Below are 23663 nucleotides of genomic sequence, written 5' to 3'. Positions count from 1 at the left end.
TTTTTTCACAAATCAGTAATCTTATCAGAGGGTATATTTCGGAACGCATCATACCTAATTTACTAAGTACACCATCTAGCGATCACTCACGCAATCACTTCAATTTAAAGTCAAGCTGCATCGTGTAAACAAGGCCTAACATAAATGTCGACATTGTCTATGGTTGGGGGGATTTAGGTATGATAGGAGTGAGTGAGTGGCGTTATTTTGTTTCATTTGATACTGAGATCAATGAACACTGGATTAACTATCTAAGGTTTGATATTTCAAATTGAGTAAAATAGACAGTTTTGATAGTTTTGATTTGTTCGTTTAAACATTATTTCATTATGTCGAAAAGAACATATTTATATAACGGAAAAACTTCCAAAGCTTATTTCGTCTCAAATAAGTCTCCTGACCCTGGTACTTACTGTGACGACATTTTACCGGAAGAAGTCCGTGATATTTGGATTCGAAAAGTAACAGAGTTTTTCCAAAATATAAATAGTGACTTCTCTGAAACTTCTACAAGTTTTCCAGATTCAAAGGGTAAAACGAAAACTAGATACTAAACTAAAAACATTTTTATTCGTAAATTGACGAATGGGAAGTCTTTACAAAGAAAATGGCTCCTTTATTCACCAGCAAAGAAATCTGTATACTGTTATTGCTGCCGTCTATTTAATACCACTACTGGTACTGGACATAATTTAAGTTCTCCTAATGGACATAAAGATTGGAAGCATATAAGTAACCTATTGCAAGAATGAAAACTACTGGACGAATTGACACTTAGTTACTGTCCCAATATAATACAGAAATTAACTATTGGAAGAATATGCTTAGGAGGATTGTTGCAGTAGTGAAATTTTTGGCTTCAAGAGGTCTTGCTTTTCGTGGCGATAATGAGACATTAGGAACGCAAAATAATGGGAATTATTTGGGATGCTTAGAACTGAATTTGATCCATTTCTTGCTGATCACATACGAAACTGCGGAAATCTTGGAAAAGAAAGTACATCATATTTATCGGCAAATATTTGTAATGAATTTATTAAATTAATGGGACAGCAAGTTTTGAAAACCATTGTCAAAGAACTTAAATCAGCAAAGTACTATTCTATTAGCGTAGATTCTACGCCAGATCTGCCCCACGTTGACGAACTAACTTTAATAGTTAGATATGTAAAAGACGGACAGCCTATCGAAAGATTTATGCAATTTTTGCCAATGGATAAACATAATGCGCAATATATAGCAGATACCATTTTAAACTTTTTTGAAAGCCTTGATATTCCTATTAAAGATTGCCGCGGGCAGAGCTATGACAATGCATCAAATATGTCTGGATAGTACTCTGGTATTCAGTCAAGAATAAAATAAATTTGCGAATTTGCGAATTTGCGATTTACGTTCCACGTGCGGCACATACGCTAAATTTAGTGGGTGTTCAGGCTGTTGATTGTGGTATTGAAGCGGTATCATTCTTTCAATTTGTACAAAAACTGTTCAATTTTTTCTCGGCTTCGACAAAACGATGGAAAATTTTGACAGAGCATTTAGGAGCAAATAGAGTCCTAAAGTTTCTTTCGGAAACCAGATAGTATGCACGTGCCAATGCTATTTATGCTTTGCAAAATGGTTATTTAAATATTTCTGAAGCATTGTCTTTAATCGCAAGTGACACCAATCAACTAGGAGACACTAGAAAGGAAGTCCAAAGCCTAGAAAAAGAAGTGGGAAATTTTGAGACTGCTCTTCTAACGGAAATATGGAATGATCTTTTGAGAAGTATGAATAAAACAAGTTTAAGTTTACAGAATAGCACCCTGACCATGGACGTTGTAACGAAACTTTACGAATCTCTGATCAGTTATGTCAATTAATACCAATTGTAGTGGAGATTGGTCATTTTCGCGGCTTAAGAGAATAAAAAATGGATTGCGGGCAACAATGTTACAAGAACGACTGAGTAGTTTGTCAATTATGTGCATAGAAAGTGGTATCCTTCAAAAAATTGACTTTAAAGATAGATAGATAGATAGAAGATTTTGCTCAACAGAAATCTCGATAGAAATCTTAATATCGTAATCACACACACACTCACGCACACCCACACACACAAACACAGACACGCCTACACGCATCATCATTAATGACATTTATATCATACTGTATTTGATTACCTTTATTAAATGTAAAAAAAAATTTAGTATAAGTCGCTTTTTTTACGGCCCTGTAGGGGAGCTTTACATGAAATAAATTATCCAAAGATCAAATAGCTCGTGAAATAAGCAACGGGATTGCAACGTGCGTATTATAATTAAAAATTATAGGTATTTTAATTGATTACCCCAAAAAAGAGAGTGGACGTCCGAAAACAGTAAAACCAAGTATCAAGAACGACAAATTACGCGAATGAAAAAACAGCGACTAGAGTGGGCAAAATTACACAAAACTTGGACTACATCAGATTGGGGAAATGTTATGTCTTCCGATGGATCGAAATTTAATTTGTTGGAACCCGACGGAAATGCCCCAGGACGTCTTAGAAAAGGGGAGCATTTTTTGGAAAACTGTCTTTAGCCCACGGTAAAGCATTCGCTTTATTTAATGGTGTGGGTATCTGTAACCAAGTTTCGTGTTGGGCCGCTAATTATTGTAAGAAGATCTGTGAATGCCGAAATATAAATTAGAATTTTGAGAGAAGGCGTTTTGCCGTCCGAACACGCCCAAAAAGTTTATTTTCAGGATATTTCAGCCCTTTGTCATAGAGCCAAAGCGGTAACCACGGCATAAAAATATTGAAATAGATTTTTCAATACTTTATTACAAACAATTACAGGTTTCAAAACAAAAAGATTTTTATGGAATAGGGTATCTCACGTGGCCAGGAAACAGTCCAAATCTCAATCCAATTGAGAACTGCTGGCATTATTTGGGCATCAAAGAAAAATGTTTAACTTAGAATAATATGAATCCAAGTTTTGTGCTATATAAAAGCACTCTGTAGGATGCGTGGGTTTTTTTCGCCGAGTGTATACTTCTACGAAGTAGTACCAAATAATTAACTCCCTTAAGTGTAGTATGTTGCAAAGCTCTTCAAATTTTTCGATACTGGTTCGACCGTGTCGATCTTCGAGACCTTACTCTCTTATAAAAAAAAATAGCAGAGGTGACTTTGAAACAAATAACTTGAAAACGTTTGTATGAAATGTCAAGAAACTTAAACTATTTTGAGGTAAATTTTCGGTTTCCAGTTTCCATGATTATTACTGTTCTGAACTCGGATTCTCTGTTCTCTAATTCTCTAAGTTGAAAGCGGAAGGAATCAGAGCAAAAACCGGGTAATTTTCCTAAAAAAGTATTTTGAAGAATTGGAGTTCAAAATTTAAAGCATGGGTTTACGATAACTGATTTTTCCTAGTGATATTGAAGTGGGTGCTCGTAGTGTAGACATTTCTTAAAACGCCAAAAATTAATGAAAGTGTATTGTTGAACAGAAGCCTTGATATCGTTGTTTCGAAGGGGAAATACGAAGCGAAAGAGCACTCAATTATCCTCAATCAAGAGTACTCAATCCAATTGAAATGACTCTAGATTTATATCCCAAAGGTTTTCCACTCGGCAGAATTTATCAAAATGGGCTTTCAGGCGACAGCATAATTAAAAAGAATTGTTTGTATTTATCACTCAATCGATTTTAAAGGCTTAGTCTTCGCGAATATTTCCGAAACAAGATAAAACTGAGACCAAAATTACCTTAATAGTTTTTTATAATAAATAAATAAAAAATTTAATTGTATTAAAGAGTCTTAAAAACCACTTTTACCTCAAAATAAAATTAATTTAGGTTTTTTAGCACAAAATTAGAAACAAAATGTGATATAATTTAAAATGAACTAGACTTACTTATTTAAATAACATAAATCGTATCGAAATTGATTAATTTTTTTTGTAACTCACCAGCGCCTAAAGTAAAACAATGAATTTATTAATATTTTCTTGAAATATATATTTCAGTTTCAAATTTTCCAAGTTTATTTGCAAACAATAGTTACTCCCGCCATTAATGAATTTTCGAATACACTCGTGTATATGAATATATATATGTATGTGTGTACATAGGTGTTTTGTCAAATTGTCATTTAAGAAAACTCTATCGTATAGGGTGTTTCGAAATGTACGGTTGTAACTTCATTTGCATATTAAGCGTAAGCCCTCTTTACATTGCGTTGCTTAGCTTTTATTACACACAGGTATTATATAACTTGACTTTAATTTCCTTTTATTTCATTAGTTAACAGTTTATATATGCGTTTTAAATCTTTTTAACTATTTTAGCCGTTTTTTTAACAGTTTATATTTAAAGTTGTTTATATGTAAGTTTTTGTTGCTCAGGTCATCATATCTTTATCAGCGATATGTTCATATATATATTTATTATTTAATTTTACTTTCTCTCACGATTTTATTGCTTGATTTGTATGCAAAGAATTTTATTAAAAGTACAGTTAGTTAATTAAATATTTAATTATTAAGTATTAATTATAGTTTTAAAGCTTTGAGGTGCATTAATTTGATTATACAGTTAGGTTTATAGCAGAAAAAGTGATTTTATGATTTTTTTAATGATATTTTTGTATTCAAAGGCCATAATTTAGCTAATGTTTAAATAAAATAGAAAAATAAAAATTATTTGATTGCTGCGGAGTAATAAGTAGTTAATTATTTGACAAAATAATAAACCTTACGGAAGCTAGCGGCAATCAAAGGTTACTAAGTAAATTAAAGTTAAGGGAAATAATAATTCTTGTTCTGACCCTTTGAGCTCAGCAATCAACGATATACAAGTAGATTATTTTCGCTTTGTGAGTGCGAAGTACAATTTTTGGTATCAATTCTCTTGAAATTGAATGAAGAATGTGAGTATTTGAAGGTCGAATTTTTTTAAACGGGAGTAAAATTATGTTCTTGTTTTATAACACTTCCTTAATTTCGATTTTGATTATTATAATTTGATTAATATAAGTTAATGACTTTAACTTTCAGTTCAGAACCTTTAAAAAAGTCGCGAGTCAACTAATATTTGAACATTCTTATTTTCGGAAAGTTTATATGGTTGTTACGGAACATTGTGGATCACACATGAAAAATTTTGGCGATAACTGCGTTGCCCGATAAGTTTCTGGTTTTAGAGGTTCTGTGAATAAAATTGTTAGGTTTAACAGCTGACAGAGAAAGACTGTTTCAACTAATTTTCAACATGAAAAAGATTTTCATAGTTTAAAAAAGAGTACTATGTCTATGTATGATAAAGGGTTCAATACAGACCATACTACTGTGGGCAAAAAATAGAAAAACTTAAATATTTTAAATTTTGGGCGAAAACTCATTCTTCGAAATATTTTTTTCTAGATCGGTATCACTATCAATGACATATGTGCCAAAATTTCACATCAATTTAATTCCAATTCTGCGAAATTTTCAATTCAATTATCTTTTGTGCTGAAATATATGTATGTATGTATACAAGCAGATTTGGAAATTGTTAAAAAGGGAAACATAAAATTTGACGAAATATAATCAAATAATTCAAATTTAAAGTTAATAAATTTAAATTACGAAATTATTAAGTAGCTTTAAAATTATGGTATAATCATCACTTCTTACTACACTCCCTTTTTCTCTTTTTTTAATAATTAGTGAAGAGATTGTGTTACCAGCACACATTAACATTTGAGTGCTTCTTTCTTCATAAATACATTTTAGTTAAATATGTGGTTATATTTTATATATTTAATTAGTTATTAATTAGCCGCAAATCCTTGTTTTTAAAAATTCAATTAAATCTTTTTCTGCTTTTTTACGTTTAACTTGAAACCAAATGCAAAATATTTTACTTTGCCTCAGTTAATGCTTGCTGCTTAATTGTATAGGGTATATTTGTGTATGTGCTTTTGCATACATACTTTCAACTTTAGTAAAAATGTGCTAATTTTTTCTTTTTTTCGCTTCATTGTTGCTCTCAATATAAAAAACTACGCTGCAAATATTTATAAATAATTGCGCTCTCTGCCGCTCCGCTAAAAGCTACAAATTTACTTATCTTTTAATTTACTATATATGTATGTGTATGCAAATAAATATCCGCTATGTGCTATACATATACATATATATATATATATATATATGTTTTCTGTAACTTTCCCATTTTTGGGGACAACATTTTTTTATAAAAAGCTTAAATTTTGTTAATTATTTGGTTTTACATACATACATACTAACATTTTAATGCAATCGCGGTGATCTTACGAATTTTCTCAATTCAGTTTATATATTGATTTTTTTGTTGTAATTTCAATTAAGCGTACAAAATTTTAACAACGATGCTGTACTGAAATTTACTTCTTTATACAGTGGCGTTCATGGCAATAGAATCAGTAAGCTATTGTTGCTCGACTTGCATATCCCTTTCGACTCAAAAAAGCGCTTAAACGAAGTAGTTTAAAGGTTTCTTCAATGTACAGTGGCGTACATTGGAAATTAATTTCGAATTAGAGCCGAAAGCATAAGAGTGCCTTATGTGTAGATTTTTTTTCAAAAATATCAACCAAAACTTACACCTTAGTATTTTAAAATTATTTATTAAAATTTAACTAAATTTAGAAACTATATTTTAACGCACGCCACCGTAGATTTTAAACTCTTTTTTTTTTAATACAAGCAATAATATTCGCCCAGCAATTTTAGAGCGAACTACTAGCGGTAAGTGCTTTTGCCTATAATTTTATTACCAGAAATTGACATGAGATGAATACGTTCACTTGGTAAAAATAATTTTAGTGATAATGAAGAGTAATGCATCCAACTCTCACTGGACTAAAATTAGTCAACTGAAACTTTATTCTCACCATGATCGAGAATGAAATAACGGGTGATCCAAGTAGTATTTTTTAATAGCCGTTTTTGCGAAATCACACGTGTCAAGCTGTCATGTCATTTTGTTCTCTTCCCACACTTCGCATCAATCAATGGATTTATGGAGAGAACACTTCAGTGAGCAGATAATTTCACTTTTCGGCCGTTCGATAGGCCATTAAGATCGTGTGATATCACACCGTTAGACTCTTTCCTGTGGGCATATGCAAAGTCTAATGTCTATGGGGACAATCCCGCTTCAACTCCAGCCTTGAAACAAAACATCACCCGTATCATTCGCCAGTTATCAGTCGAAATACTCAAGCAAGTCACCGAAAATTGAACTCAACGGATGGACCATCTCAGGCGTCCAACTTTTGAAAGAGATAATCTTCAAAAAATAAATGCCAATGAATGTCCTTTCGAATGATAATACAAGTAAACATTCTCCATTAAATTTGAAATTTCTGTTTGTTCCTTACAAAAGTAGGGTACCTCGAATTGGATTGCCCTTTAAAAGAAGATTATATATATAGATTGTGGAACGTTAACTTTTGGAGCTTTATAAAGGCTCAAATTTGAAATTCGTTCCTAATAAATCTACTTGTTTTTTATTTATATAAAGCGTTCTTTGTAGTGCCTAAGACTTTTATAAAACGTTCAAACGTCAATTACTCCATTAATCTCGGCTGAATGCATATTATAAAAGGAAAAGAGATCGAAAGCTTAGAAGTAGCCAAGCATGTGGCTATTCTATTCTCAAGGCATCGAAAGATCGTTTAAATTTGTTTAAAGAATATTATTTTCGTCAATTAATGGTGTTTAGCCAGATAGAGATATCATAATCAATAATTGTGACTAAATATCAAACTAAAAATCGATCGCTTTTGACCAGATATTAAATGTTTTTGCTGATTTTATGCAGCAAAATACACTTTCAAAAAGTTTTTGGGAACGTTATCGTATTAATATTACAAACCACGACAAAAACGGATCCATTTAACTAACGTGTCTCCTATAACCCAGTTACTTCGGATCCGTTCAACTATAGCAGTTTCTAGATTAAGTTCCACTATAATTTTTATATTAAGTCCCACTGTTCGCTCAGCTGGTAAGGCATTATTTTGCCTTTTTTTTGCTCAAATATTACTTCATTGTCAATATTTCCTTAACTAATAAGCTACATTGCTTTCAAATAACTTTAACAAATACATAGGCGATTTCAATACATACATACATACAAGTAATTAACAGTGTGTATATTTATAAATCTGTGTGTACAAATATTTTTTAGCAACTTTGTACTACAGTTATATATATGGGTATAAAATCTTTTTAACAATTTTCAATTAACAACTAAGCTAACAACATTTAACGGTTTTTATGAACATACATACAAATGGTAAATGATCATATATGATTGATTGAACCTTTCTGTATATATTTATATGGATTTCTTTGCAGTTCATACAAAAAATTACAACAATGTTGATTTTGCAATTCATTATATAATACATACATATACATTTACCGTAAAATATATATTTCGTGTCTGCAATGCACTTTGTTTCGAGCACTATATTTTAATTTTTTTACTTTTTTGTTTCATTTTAAAAACTTAAGAAACACTAAATTAGACTTATGCGTTTTTAATGTACATAGTGTGTATTTAGGTATTTTCTTGATTTTTATTTTCCATTTTCACTTTAAAATATATTCAATTATGCGATGTGTGTGGAATTTCATATGTTTTTTCGAGTAAGTAGTGGACTCCTGGAAAATATATTCACGTTAAGTAGTGACGGTAGCGATTTCGGGTATAAGGCAGTCATACTTTAAAGATGTAAGGTAGCCATCCTTGAATACACACGAAAGTATTCGTATTGTTGCCTTTTCGTTTAATATTATTTAACCCTTTTCAATTCTTATACATAAAAAATTATGAATTATACATTTTTGATTTAATTTTTTATTAAATTTAAAAAATTTATGTTTTTTTTTGGTTTCAAATAGCATATATGGAAAATAAAAAATGTATTTTGTAAAATAAAAATATATTATTTTGTATTTCTTTGAAGTAACGGTACATTTTAACCATAGCGGTTAAATGTGTTACCTTCGTAGGTACAGACGGTGAGTCACAGGTCACTAAGAAAGGTGGTAATGAACAACTAATGTTAGATTTTGCACTAAAATATATATTTTTTACAGTGTATTTCGTGTAATTTACTCTCTTCGGTTATGTAAACATTTCCATTAATTTGTATGTTTAATTAATATATTACTTTACTTATTCTATATTTTTTATTTAGTTGTAGCTTTCAACACATTTTATGCAACTTAATTTAAATTATAACTTTCATTGTTAAAATTTTTTTTTTTTTCACTTAAATATTCGAACAAGCAACTAACGAAATAGTTTATAAAATTTCGATAGATTTATTTTTTTTTATATTAAATTGTATTATTTTAAGTGATTTTGTTTACCTTTTTTGATACTAAATTTGCATTTCGGTTATTTCACTAAATTTAAACACTGTATAGTTATATAGAATATATGATTTGAATATATAGTACTTAAATTTGGAAATCAAATAAAAATATTAAAAAAAAATAATTAAAAAAAATCGAAATAAAAAAATATATGAAAAATTTAAAAGTAAATCTATAATTTAATTAAAGCATAATTAAATTTTATAAAAATATTATATTCAAAGCATACATTTTAAGTGTACTGTTTTCCTTTGTAGAATATGATTGCTTTTATTATTTTGAAATAAATTTTATGTAATTTATTGACCTTAAATAAATATTTACAAATAATATTTAATTAAAAATAATATTTGTTTTGAATTCTAAATGAAATTAGTTTTGAAAGTTAGAATTTACATTAATATTTTCTTTTATTTATCAATCTATCATCAATATTTCTTATTTATAAAAAAATTAATTTTATTATATTTATTAATTTTGTTTGCTATTATTTTCTGTTTTTCCTTTTTTTCAAGAATATAATTTAATTTTATGTAATTTTATCGCATTATATTTTATACGTAAAATAATTTATTTTGTTTTTTTCATACCATTTGAATTAAAGTCATTTTAGTTTAAAAATTTAGTTTATAATTTTTTACTTTGTATATTTTTTATCATATACAAATGTATATATTTTTTATAATTAAATTTTTTTATTATTTATTTTGACAGTTTTATAATTTTTGAGTTCATATTAAATTAGAGTGCAATTACGGTTTATTTAGTTCAAATCCCGTTTTAGAATACTTGTTAATTATTTATGTTTTATTGTTAACAAATTATTTTTTTTTTTAAATTATTTTCATTTTTTATTTATTTTTTATTGTTGTTGTAATATGTATTTTTTGGTATTATGTTTTACCTGTTTCATTTTCTCAATTTGATTTTGTTATAAATAATTGAAATAATTATTTTTTACTTTAAAATCAAAATAATTGATTAATTTTTTTTATAATTAACATTATGTTAAATTTATTTTTTTTTAATTTATTTCTAAATATTATTTATTGTTTTTTATTAAATTGCTTATATCTAATTTCTCACTTTCTTAATTTGTTTTTATTGCTTATATCTAATTTCTCACTTTCTTAATTTATGTACATAACTTTGTTTTGTTTTTTAATTTTAATTTATTTTTATTTGCACTCTTTTAATTTTTTTCTTAACTTGAATTAATTTTATCACATAAAATATTTCAATTTCGTGTTCAATCGGTTCTGAACGATGTTTTTCATGAATAATTGCATTTTTCTTCATTTTTTGTTTTCACAATTTCACAGTTTCGCAAGCTTCTATCTTAGTTACATGCATATAACAGTAAATTAATTAGTAGTTTCGTACTGTAAAAAAAACTATATTTGCTAAGTTCTTATGTCCATAGTACTACGTAAGTAATTGCTTTGAGTTTTTGAAGATTCTATGCCAAGTGTAAGCTAAGCGCGGGAAAATGCTGCTGGTTACCCTAGCAATTGTCAACTAACAGTGTACCAATGTTTTGAACATTTGACAATTTAAAAACAATGATCCTAAACAGTCTACCAAATTGAAGGAACCTATACAAAAACAGTTAGCTTTCTTTGCGGTTGCGAGCCCGCAATTAGTACGTCAAAAATTAGCGAAAGTAGCTCGTGAGAACTCGCTTTTTATCGTGTCACTTTTGCCGAGGAAAAGTAGTGCATTTTGATTGCTCCAGCAATGTTCGTTACCGCGGGCCATTATCAGGCTTTGCAGCTGTTTCACCTTTGCTGTTGCTTTTTCACCACAGTAGCAGCCCTAAAATGAGTAGAATTATGTTAAGAGGTGCTTACAAATACCTATCTACAGTATCTGAGTTCTACCTTCTTATGCCGTGCCGCGGGCTCACTGGCGGCGTGCGCACCGGCGACGGTGGCGCCGAACTGCCCGAAGAGGTGCGTGAAGACAGCGACAATGTCGAATTGCGTGGTGCCGAGCAACCCAAATAAATTGCCGAACCCTTATCCGGATCGCGAAGGTCTACGCGCGAGCCATGGACGGACGATGGCACAGAGCCGGGCACTTTGCCCGTGTACGCATGTAAACCTGCCGGACTGCTGTACGGACGCACCGTTAGATCGCTTACTGTGCTGGCGCTGCGCTGTAGTTGTGCTTGCCCATTGTTGCCACTCACAGCAACGCCACCGTTTCTAGTTGTGGTGCACTTCACCATTTCATCCTGCTGCTGCTGGGCTGCCACTGTAGCAGATGCGGCGGCGCGCGCCTTTGCTGAACCGCTTATCAAACGACTGCCAGCGCTGTTCACACGTGGATTGCGCATGCGTGCAGCTGGCGGTGACTTGTGCAGAGCTTCTCTTTCACGTTTCGCATCGTTGATGGCGGCCGCGTATTCGGCCGCCTCTTTTGAACTACTCGCTGTCGCTATCAGCGGCGACAACGCTGCGGTGGTGGTGTTGGTAGTAGTATTCGTGTTAGACGTGGTGGTCGTGTTACTGTTGTTGGTGGTCGTCGTGGTTGCGTTGTTTATTTGCGCTGTTGTTGTGGTAGTTGTCGTTTGTATGGGTGGGTTTTGTGCCTCCTCATCTTCAGGTATTTTCTGTGTGCCCAGCGAACGACGTGTGGCCGGCGAATGACTTGGCGAAGTCGGACACGATTGAGCCACATTTGTGGCGATTACATTGGCGAGGCCAGCAGCGGATATCGAAGGCGATGCTGAAGCACTAGAAGTGGATGGCTGACCGCGAAGACGTGAACGCGTCGACGCGGAAGAGGGACGACGACGGAATAGACCCTTCGAGGGATCCATGTTGCAGACACCTGCATTAGAAAAGGTAAGAGTATAGGTAACATCTTATAGGAGGAGAGAAAGCTACTTTAAAATACATAAAAAATAATTTCGTTGACTTCATGCAACCGCGTTCTACAGGACTGGTTGGAGTATAATTTATTTAATTTAAAAAATTTTGATTTTTCACATTTTTTCAACTTCTTTTCATATATCAATAGTACTTTTATTTTGTGCGTTTTCAATTGCGCCTAAATTAGTTGATTCGGGTAACGTTTTTTCGACGATTGCGGGTGAAACAATCGGCACTTGATTTTCTTCTATTGGATGAAAATACAAAACATTTTCCATTAACTGTTGCCCCGTTTGGTTATCTTCAAAGCATATCTCATTCGAATCATCATCATCATCGCTCTCCTTGCTTAGAATTTCTCCACGCTCCTTTACAGGCGCATCTTCGACCGGTAGGTTTTCTAGTGGCTTGACCTCATCCTCATCATCATCCTCATCGCCACCTTTCTTCAAACCACTATTATCTACAGATAGGATTTCCCACTTTTCTGCCGCAAATGAGATCATATAGGCTACATTTTTATCTCTGTTTGCGTTGCTGCCACTTGCAGCTGCTTGTCCCCCATTTAAATCACTAATTTCCCCACTCAATGGTAATACCATCATCGCACCTGTCGGGCACTTTTCACCGCGTGTACAATTTCCCTCACAAATGTCACGATTCTGCAGGAGTTCCTGATAGTTATCCAACGCTGCTGAGCACTTTGAGCGATCCAAATGTTCCAGCGCTGTTGAGGGAAAACGTTCACGCAAACGTCTGCGCTCCTCCATCAAACGATACATTTCGAATTCCTGCAGCTGGGTCTGGAAGCCGATATTCGGATTGGCAACAGCGCGTCCAGCGCGCACTACTTTCAGAGCTTCCTTCCAGCTCAAATTGGTGGCGGTCATTATGTACGCCACCGCCACAGTAACGGAGCGTGACATACCGGCCAGGCAATGTATCAGCACATTGCCTTCCCGGAGACGCGCAGCATGAATGAAATCATTACAAACGGAAAAATACTGCGAGAGATTCTGATCAGGTGTATCGGCAGCCATCACGCACAGATAGTGTTTGTCCTGAAAAAGAAAAATTGGGATTGAGTAATAATTGTGCTATAACATGTATACTTTTTTGGACGCTTACCGGCAGCAAGCGCCTTGGGCTATCGTGTATGGCTATAATGTGTGTAATCTGATGCTTGTCCAGCTGCTGCTGATCCTTCGAGTCTCGATAATTGCCAACATAGAGCCCGGGCAACACCTGAAAGTATAAAAATGAGTTATGTTAGTTATTGATGGCAGCTAAAGGCTGCAGAAAAACGTGTTGTAGTTGCTTGCCAAATTCATATGCCAATCCATGTTGCCTTAAAGCTGCGTCAAGTAATCGAAATTAACATTTTAAACAAAGAAGTTTATTTTTGAAGACCTTCTAAGATGTTTGCTATGCATTCTGAACTCGCTAATTAACGTTTGTTGTTGCTAGTTGCCTTGACAACTGCAATTGGCTTGCAGTGGAACAGCTGAGATTTATTTACATTTCCCCTGTGTTGAGCCATAATTAATAACAACCTTCTATGTTGAGTTTCTAAGAACGTACGTTCTTATTAGTTTCTGTATGCATTTGACAGATGGCGCTGAAGCCGCAAAAAAACGTATATTGGACGACACAACAAATTTGCAGAGTCCGTCCGCATTTGTCAATTCAGTTTCAGAATTTTTAACAGTACAACAACAAAATGTGCAACAAAACACGCAGTAAGTCTAAGAACTCGCACAATAGAAGCAATTAAAAGTTTTAATCACAGCTCAGACTCACCTTGTTCATGCCATTTCCCATGTTGCCTCATTTAATTTTTGTCCACTAACCAATCACGTTGCAATTACAAAAGATTTTGTTGTGTTCAAAATGTATTTCTCAGTGCAGAAGTAAGACCAACTGCAAGAAAGAAAACAAATTGGAAAAAAAAAATAATTAAAATTTATTATTTTGCAATTCTTATTCAACTTAAAAATTTTTAATCGAAAAGAAATGAAGATACAATTATTGATTAAATTTGAAATAACAACAGACAAAGTGTTGTGAGGAGAAATGTTTGGAGAAAAAATTTACTTATCTTACCAAATTTAATGCTTCATATGTACATACATATGTATGTATGTATATGCGTGGTTGCCAGAAATTAAACAGTCAAAAGTGGACTGGTTTTAAAGGTACCCATGAAACACCTACGATAAGTCGGAAAGAGTCTTAAAGCTCTCTTCTATATTCATACTATTTCAAACTCTTTTAGAAACAAAGAGCACTTGTGAAATCGAAGAATTTTCAAAATAATCTTGCTTTAGATGTGGTCCGTGTCTAAAACCGGGACCTTTCCAGTCACGAAAGCCAAATTATCCTGGGTACGAGAATTGTTAAGTAAATTGAGTTATAAATACCATTAATTGGAGCAGAGGTTTTTAATTCTTCACTGAAGTATACCGTATACACTTTCAGAACGCCCAGAGGTGATTTAGTGACTCATGTCCAGAGTATACTGAAAGTATAGAGGGAGCACTTCTCCAGCCTGCTGAATGGCCTGGAGATGGTGAACCCGATTCCCTAATCGATGACGATGGACCGGTCATGAAGAAGTTTGAATAGCAGTTATCCGTCTGAAGAACAGCAAAGCGGCGGGTGAAAGTTAGATCGACGCACATTGATATTGACAGTTCTGCATTCTCCCGACAGGATAAGGAAGCGAAGCGTATGGGTTTGGTTGTGAACGAGGATAAAATGAAATATCTGCCGTTATCATCACCCTCACGACTTCGCTCCCATGACACTGTTGACAGTCATAACTTTGAAGTCATAGGTAATTTTGTCTATCTTGGAACCAGTTTTAACACCAACAACAATGTCATCATCGAAATCCAACGCAGAATAACTATTGCTATAGTCGCTACTTCGAACTGAGTAGGCAATTGAGAAGTAAAGTCCCTTCTCGATGAACAAAGACCAAACTCTATATATTATTCCCGACCCCTATATGGTGCAGAGGCATGGCGATGACAACAACTGATGAGTCGACGTTGCGAGTTGCGTTGCGATGGGACGATGAGCTGTACGAGATATACGATGACAGGTGGGCACAATAGACCCTAGATCGCGGTGCAATCCTCCATCAGCGAACTAAAAGATAGCGGCTACGCTGGCTGGGTCATGTCGTTTGAATGCACGAAAGCATTCCAGCTCTGAAAGTATTCCACGCAGTACCCGCCGAGGGAAGCGGAGGAAGAGGAAAACCTCTACTCCGGTGAAGAAGGACCTGGCTTCGCTTGGAATCTTCAATTGGCGCCAAAGAGTGAAAAACAAGATCTACTGGCGCGCTGTTGTAAACTCGACTATACCCTCAACTCGGTTATGTTAACATCGTCATAAGTGTTATACGCCAAAATGTATGCAAATGTTTAGTAGTTACGATTGTCTTTTAAATTTGACCATTAAAAAGTCGAGCTGTGTCCACAATTTTGCGGCGTCAAAGCTGTCACACATATTTTGTGCTTGCTTTTATTTTCTATTTTCAAATTTTTCCTAACAAATGACGGACACTTAAATTTAGAGGCCTACATATTGGCGCCAATGGCGCGGAAATCAAAGTTTAAACAGCCGAAGAGACACACTGGTCACACATGGTGCGAGTATAAATCAAAGCGCTATTTGCACTGTGTGAGTTTTGTAAATTTCCTGTTTGGAAAATAGGAAAACAATGTATTTTATGTCAAACCACATCTACCCGGCAGCGCCAAAAAGTATGCACACTTTATGTGATTGTCACATGAATGTCACTTGAATTTATTGAAATTGCTCGTGTTGTGCGCTCGCTAACTGCCATGGTCGTCGTTACGATGACGTCATTGTGCCACAATGTACGCCTGTGTCGCGCGCTTGCCCGCCTGCCTCACCTTGAAAATGCAGCACTACAACTTGTTATGGCGCAATCGCCCGAAAATATGCAATCACAAAATAATTTGGCAACAGTTAAATGAAATGTGTACAAGGAGCCTGGCATGGCCGGTACCAGAGCTACGAAATCAACGAGAATTGTATGCGACCGAGCAATGCCGGGCTGTGCAAGCACAGCGTTGCAACAAAACGAGTAATAACAAGTACAACTGGTACAATAAAATTGAAAGTCTAACAGGACTTGGCAAGCCGCCGGTTTTATTTCGGCATAGCATACTTATTGGCGCGCAAAGGCCGCAGACAATGCTGTTGATAGCCCGCTTAAGGCAAAGAGCAGCTCCTATGCGCTAACCTTTATTTTGTTGTGATCGTTGTTGTTGTGTTCTTTTTTACTTTTCAGTTGCATATATTTATTGTCTATGGGCTTAGTTTCATTATTACCAAGTGACTGGTAGGCAGGATTGCTTGCTCCCCGATGCACATAAACAAAAAGGCCAAATGGTAGCCTACATTAAGGCGCCCTTTTCCGCTGACATTATGCACATTATAGATTAGAAGGTATAACAGGCACAAGTATTCATGTGTGTTGGCTGAGCTGACTCAACAGTTTGTTGACAGTTTTCTTTAGAGCCACCATAACCTTGCTTTCATAGTGGCATAGTTTCAGGCGCTAACTCAGGCTGCTGTAACGCCTCTACGCAGTGTGGGGTATTGGCGCGCTTATACATACGTGGATGTGTGTGCGTTTGTGTGGCTAATTTAAAGGCCAACATGTGTGCCAAAAGTGGGGACGATCACTGCATTGTACGCTTGACATACCGTTATGAGTTGCTACTGAGACAAAAGGCGAGTGTGAACTGCCGAGGCTACCAATGAAAATTCACTAAAAACTGTCAAAAAATGTAATTTGTTTGCGATTCCACAAGGTACTGCCATATTAACTCGAAATAGAGCAACGGTACAATATTTCAAGAGAGTAACGGTATTTATCCAGTATAGTCAATTTGTAATCTTCACTAAACGTTTATTCTTTAACTCGATAAAATGCCAACTTCTCTGGTATTGAGGTTAAAGGTTCTAAAACCACCACGCAACAACTCAGTTCGGTCCCGGTTCCGAATTCGCGCATCTCGCTGTGAACCCTCGAGGGTATTTCCTCGAGATAAATATTCACAAAATCATTACCATTTCTAAGACGCTTCAACCTGTATATCCATAAATTTGATAAATGGAAACAGAAGTTCGGCCAGGATCTAGCAAAGGTGTAAGAGTGAAATATATCTCACACACATCAGTCCGGATATCAGCTTGGCTATTAAAGCTGACCTGAAATCGACGAATTTCACTTGAAAAAGTCCTTTGAGGAACCAAAGAAACTACTGAAGATGGATAGCTCTCGCATATATCGGCATCTTGAGGTCATCACAACTATTCCAATGGAATTGCTTGCATTTTCAGCTCGCTAGTAAGGTTGGTTAAGGAAATCAAATCCAAAATTTTTTAGTCCTAGTCTCAGGAAAGTCCAGTCTAGAAGAAAGTACAGCACTACTTCGCCACTTACTAGACCACTTCGAGAGTTGGCGGACGCAAGATCTACAATCTGTATAATAGATAGATCTGGCTCTCAGCAAATATAACAAATATAACCTAACCTCGTAAGAGAGTTCGTATCACATTTCGCCAAAGTTTTGATATCGGCAATCTACCGGACCATCTAAATATCAAGAAAAAAGGGCTGTAAGTACCTCTACAAGGTTTTCGTTATCTCGACAACAATCTCTTCAATGAACCAAATCTATTTCCAGGAAGCGAACTTTGGTAAGACTCCTCCTATATATGCAAGTTAATAGCTATGAGACTCGTTTGCAAATTATGAAAAACCGACCGAGAAGGCGCGTCGCGTTGCTTTCTCTTCTCTACCTCCATTGTGTTTGCATTTTGCACTCATTTAGGATCTGCCACACATTTGAACTTGACATTCGCCAAAGCGGCACAGCCACACGCCGAGGCACAGTTTGTAGCAAGCGAGCGTCTCTAAGGCCACGGTGACCCATTTGCTTCGCTGCCTGATTTGATGATTGTTTGCCTGTTTTGTTGCTGTGCAAGTCATTTTCTACGCTTGCTTGTAGTTGTTGGGTGACGGGCGTGCATTTTATCGGCCTGGAGGGCTGGTTTGTCTTGCTGCTTCCGCCTATGACTGTGTGTATGTTAAATTATCTCGTAAATCTGTTGTTGACCTGCAGCGGGGCACTTATGAGCGCATACACACACACATTAATTGTCTGTAGTGCTGAATTTTGAAATTTACGCCTCTTTTCAATGTCACGCGCAAAAGTGATTCAGCAGTAGGTTTATGGTGTTTGTTAAGGGATTAGCAGAAAGTTTTTATGTGTTGAGCGTCTGTAGTAAAAACTGTGTAGGTGTTGGTGTGTTTTTTTTTTTTTGTAAATTCACTCGTTGGTCCATTATAATATTAAGCTTTCGATGAGCTTTCATTTGAGGGCGAAAGCTTCAGAAAGCGTGAAAGCTTTGTGGTAAAAGTGAAAGCTCTGCAATTTGCGAAAATACTGCTAATGCTAAAATGTAAATGGGTGTGATTTGTATAAGTCTTACTTAATTATGTAGAGCCACTAGCGAAAGCCTCTTCTTAGAAATGATAGTTCAAACTAATCCAAAATATGCTTAAATGAAAGCCGAAAGTTTCTGGAAGTTTTCTTAAAGGTAATAATTCAGATTTTTAAATAGGTGGAAACTCTGTTCCAAAATGTATTTGAATTAAAACTTACCGAAATGCTTTTTAACGTTTTAATTTTTTTTTTTATTCCTTCCAAAAAACTTTTTTCGTCCGGTGGCAACCCTATTACAAATATGTCGAAATTGATGATTTCTCCTTTGTATTTTTCTGCAGCTTTTTAAACTTATTAAACTTGACGCATATGGGGCAATATTTGGCACAGATTTATTGCTTTGACAGTTGACAACTCTATTTTTGTAATATTGTCTCAATACACTGACGGGAAAGCTTTATAGCTTACACATATTTTTCACAGATCCTGACATTTTTTTGAATTAAGGAGAGCTTTTTAATCCTATGTTTCCCTTAAATCTACTTTTATTTTCGAAAGGTGGCAATTTCCTTCCTCAATATGTCTAATTATTTGTTTTAACATTTACTCATTTGTCATACATTTCGCAATATAAAGATCAGATGTGGTATTCCAACAGGTGGTAACTCTATTGCACAATTTTGTTTCAATTAGAGAAGGCTGCTTCTAGCTTTTCACACATATTTTAATTATTTTTTCTTCCTATATTGGTGGCAGCTTTATTCTATGAATGAATCAAACCTGAGAATGCTTAAAGAACAAGTGTTTTATTTTCCCAAAAGACGCCTATTCTAAAGTAATATTTTTCTTTCAGTAAAAACCTTCTAAAGAAAAACAATTTGAAGCTTTTACAAAATTAAGCCTGAGAAGATTTATTGCAGTATACCCGAAGCCGAGACGATATACTCTGAAAATACGCTTTATATATCAGTGGTGATATTGTCGTCTGGGGTGTGTTTGAAGCTTAAAAGTTATTGACAAGTAGGTACATTTCTCTGGAGCTCAGAGCTTCACTCGAAAAATGTTGAGCTTTCTTCCTTCACGAGCTTTATTTGTAATATCGACTATAGAAAATGAAAGTAGTAAACCACGGATGTGTGTGTGATTACAAGTGACACTTCTCTTGAGCTTAGAGCTTTGACTCATTTAGAGCTTTCATCTGAAAAACTATCCTCTTGCTTATATTGGCGATTTGCTACTTTTTGATATAAAATTTTATTAAAACACGAATATGTTTGCAATTAAAATGGAGCCATACCCTTCTAAAGCTAACACGAATGAATGATAAATCACAAATTTAAAGATGAATGCAGTGAAGTTTTGGCATCATTAGTTTTTTTATATAGTTGAAAGGATACATGATTAATGTGACAAAATATGAAACTTGCAAAACCATTTTGCTTATTGCAACTTCTGCTGAACTCAGTACTTTCTATTACAGAGCTTTGAACAACTTTATAGTGAAAGCTTCAAATATAAAAATAATTAAAAAAATATATCTAGGAATTTCAACTGAAACTTTGTCAACATTTTTAATATGAAAAACAACTTTGCAAATGCGAAGCAAAGTTTCATAGGTCAGATACGAGTATAGCTAAAAAATGTTGCGTATACGCCATGTCAACACAGCGAGTGAATTTATTAGAGTTTGAAAAGGAAAAGCAAAACAGAACGAAGTGAGCAAAGAGAAAGGGCATTCGAAAAACATAACTGCTGTAAACAAAAACAACAAACAAACAAACACTATGTTACACACATACGCCCACACACATACATACATGCATTTTGCCATCGAATTACAAAGTCGCACTTTTTGCGCATTCAGTGCAACAGTGCCCACTCCGTCTTTGTATCTCAGCTAAGGAATTTCACTGCCACGCACTTCAGTTCAATTACCAAACGTGAAACACACTCGAGAGCGTAATGCAAGCATAGATGAAAGCATAAATTTCCAGTGTAAGCTCCGGCACATGCGTGGGTGTATGCGTGCGTATGGAAATTTGAGTGTGTGGCAATGAGCGTGGATTAATATGAATGTATTAGTGTGGGTGTGTTTACGGCTAGGGGTTCTAAGAATCGTCACACTTATCGTCGTCAACCACTTGAAGCATTGCACTTCAAAACAATGCTCATTCACAAGACGCTTTGCATGTGTGTGTGAGTAGCGTTGAGTTTTGCATGCATACATATGTACATGCTTATATGCATAAGTAAGTGTTGATGGAAAGTCAGTTGCGAATTGAAAAGTGACAAAGCTAAGCAAAATACCCCTGGTGCGCCAAAAAAGGTGAAAATTCCTTGCAAATTTCAAATGCTCAACAGTGAAGCGTTTGTGTGTGTGGTTGTGAAGTGCTTCCTTTGCGCTAAATGATATCGTGAACATGCTTCATGTGAAGGTAGATAATAGCTTAAAAGCGCAGTTGAGAATGAAACAAGAACAGTAGCAGGGTATATGTGAAATTAAATTGACTTGGAAGAAAAAATACATATATTGTGGGTACTACTCATGCTATATTAGAGATGAACAAAGAAGTTACTTATCGATAAATATTAAAATCAACATAAAACGATAATAATATTAATTTTGGGCATGTCTATTCAAAGTTATCGAAATCTTTAAAAAGTAAATATAAACTATTTTTCGATAGATTGTATATCGATAATTTTAAAATGAAATCATTATCTATAGAAAATGAAACTATTTATTGAACATCCTACATGTTATCGGAAACTTTAAAACATAAAATAATAAACTGTATATCGATAACTATTAAAACGATTATTTAAAAAAATAAAATTTTATACTATGTTATCGATAATTTTCAGTATTCTCTATATTCATAACTTCCCCCCAGAGCCTCACTTAGTGGTCGAAAATCTAAACTACAGTTACTAATTTAATTTTCCTCTTATTTTACATGCCATTTTATGTGATCAATATGAGATTTTAATGCTAGAACTTTGTAATTAAACTTTAAGTAATTTACTAACTAGCTAAGATATAATATCCTCAATAATTCCGGATATATTTTTGAAAAGTATTTTCAGCATTTTCTCCAAAATATCTAAAGACCTTCTCCGTATCCCAGGTTCACTACTTTTAATCACACCCTTGTACGCGAAAACCTTGAATGTGTGCGTCGAATGCAAATTCCGTTACCTGTAAATGGTGGAACAAAGGGAATTGGCGCACGACTGGCAAGCAACTGGTTGGCTTGACTTTCAAAAATGCCGTTATTCTGTACATGTATGCGCTTATCTGTGTGTAGCATAAATTCTCTTTCGATTTTTGATGGATGTGTGTGGGTGGGCGAGACTTTTGTTTTTTGTTAAATTCTATGGCTATTGTGCGAAAAGCTGACAGGCGTGATCGCTTCACATGTCGTTGCATCGTCACTCACACTCACACATTGATAAATGCGCGCATGCCATCACGCACGCTATGGCCCACGCTCGCTTCCAAACCCGTTTGTGTTTGTGTATGTGTGGGATTGTGGGTCAGGCATTGCATCTTTTGCCTTAATTTTGGTTATTTTTCGCCAAATATAAGCTTAATATATTGCACGAGTGGATGAAAGCGGTCGTGAGTGCTCGTGAGCAGAAGTGTTTGCTCGCGAGTGTGCATAAGTAAGTAAATTGAATATATTTCGGTGAATTTTCTGATGAAATATTTTAGCTTTAGGTTTTTTGGCACAAAAATTTAAAGTATATAAAAGTAAACCAAGGCTTTATTTAAACCTTAGATCTAAGTTCCAAAACGTCTACTTGTATTCCATGAAGTACATTGCAAATATGATTAAGTTCGAATATCATAAATGTTCTTTTCAATAAATTTATTTTGGATATTTGAAGTTGGAGCATGTTCTAATCTAGCTGAACCAATGTAAATGAATATTTAGGTTATCGATCGGTTTCGATTTACCATTTTTGTATATTGTACTGATGCAAAATCAAAAAAAAATCTTATTTGATGATCTCTTCAGATCGCTATGACGAGTTGTTAACGGTAGCGTTTTCCAGGGTTCATTAGGCTTTTTCTATCGAAATTATTTGAGTAACATTAAGTTAAGTGTAAAAATTATATACAATGTGTTTCTATGGAGACGGTTCGTTTATAATTTCTTGAACTCAATTTCTCATGAGCCATGTATGTTTATGAATTGTGTGGATAGCAAGGAACAAGGTTGAAGCGGAATGAATCCAGTACGGTTAATTGACAGAGAAAGCTTCCAATTGACGACTTAAGCTTTATTTAATCTTGTCTACATAACACAATAGATGTCGGACCTTCCCATAGAAAAGAATAGAACATCGGCTTAAATGTCAAGCATGATAATGCTGCTGATAATGTTAGTTGTTCTAAAGATGCTAGATGCTGCGAGGTGGGTAGGTAGGAGTGCCACCTCCAGGCGCTCAATTAGCGCTGGATGCGCCATTTTGCTACACTGTCGTATAGCCTTGCTATTCCGTTTCTTGTTGTGCTCGAACCATTTGGTGCACTCATTGAAACTTCTTATGCCCGTTATGCTTATTGTGAACAACCATTCAAGGTTTGGTACCTGACGGGTTCCGAAAATTTTGTGTCGGATTTGTGAATAAGTTGGGCATTCGCATAGGAAGTCGAAAACTGTTTTCGTATTCCCTCCTTGCTTGCAGCTGCGTCAACTACTATTATAAGGCAGGCAGATTTTTACCACATGCTCTCCATAAAGCCAGCGCACCGTGATAGTAGCTGTATGCTTGTATATACTATTTCTAAACCTAGATAGCAGGACCTTTGTTCTATATCTGTCAAATTTCGACCATATTTGTTTTGTTGTCTTGTAACTTGTTGTTGTTTTGTTCCATCTGTTCTGTG

At 34.7% G+C, this 23663-nt stretch overlaps 1 protein-coding gene across 4 annotated transcripts in view; it reads right to left on the bottom strand.

Annotated features, from left to right (window-relative positions):
- Positions 1–10505: 10505 nt before the first annotated feature.
- The window catches only part of LOC105224278 (dual specificity protein phosphatase 15), a 227321-nt gene continuing 214163 nt past the window's right edge, over positions 10506–23663 (bottom strand). For 3 of the 4 annotated variants that reach the window (XM_049458474.1, XM_049458475.1, XM_011202318.4), the window contains 5 exons: positions 14073–14192; positions 13401–13517; positions 12883–13333; positions 11277–12231; positions 10506–11211 (listed from right to left, as the gene is read on the bottom strand). In XM_049458474.1, the coding sequence (XP_049314431.1) occupies positions 11175–11211; positions 11277–12231; positions 12883–13333; positions 13401–13517; positions 14073–14093 (1581 nt within the window). In that variant the 5' untranslated portion in view covers positions 14094–14192 and the 3' untranslated portion in view covers positions 10506–11174. Of the gene's footprint in view, positions 11212–11276; positions 12232–12882; positions 13334–13400; positions 13518–13594; positions 13921–14072; positions 14193–23663 lie in introns of those variants that run through there. The other variant, XM_011202319.4, reaches the window with a different exon arrangement.

This window comes from Bactrocera dorsalis, chromosome 5 (assembly GCF_023373825.1).
Source record: "Bactrocera dorsalis isolate Fly_Bdor chromosome 5, ASM2337382v1, whole genome shotgun sequence".
In the NCBI taxonomy this organism is placed as follows: Eukaryota; Metazoa; Arthropoda; class Insecta; order Diptera; family Tephritidae; genus Bactrocera; species Bactrocera dorsalis.
The sequence above is the reverse complement of the archived record's forward strand: the minus strand, read 5'-3'. Positions and strand labels throughout refer to the sequence as shown.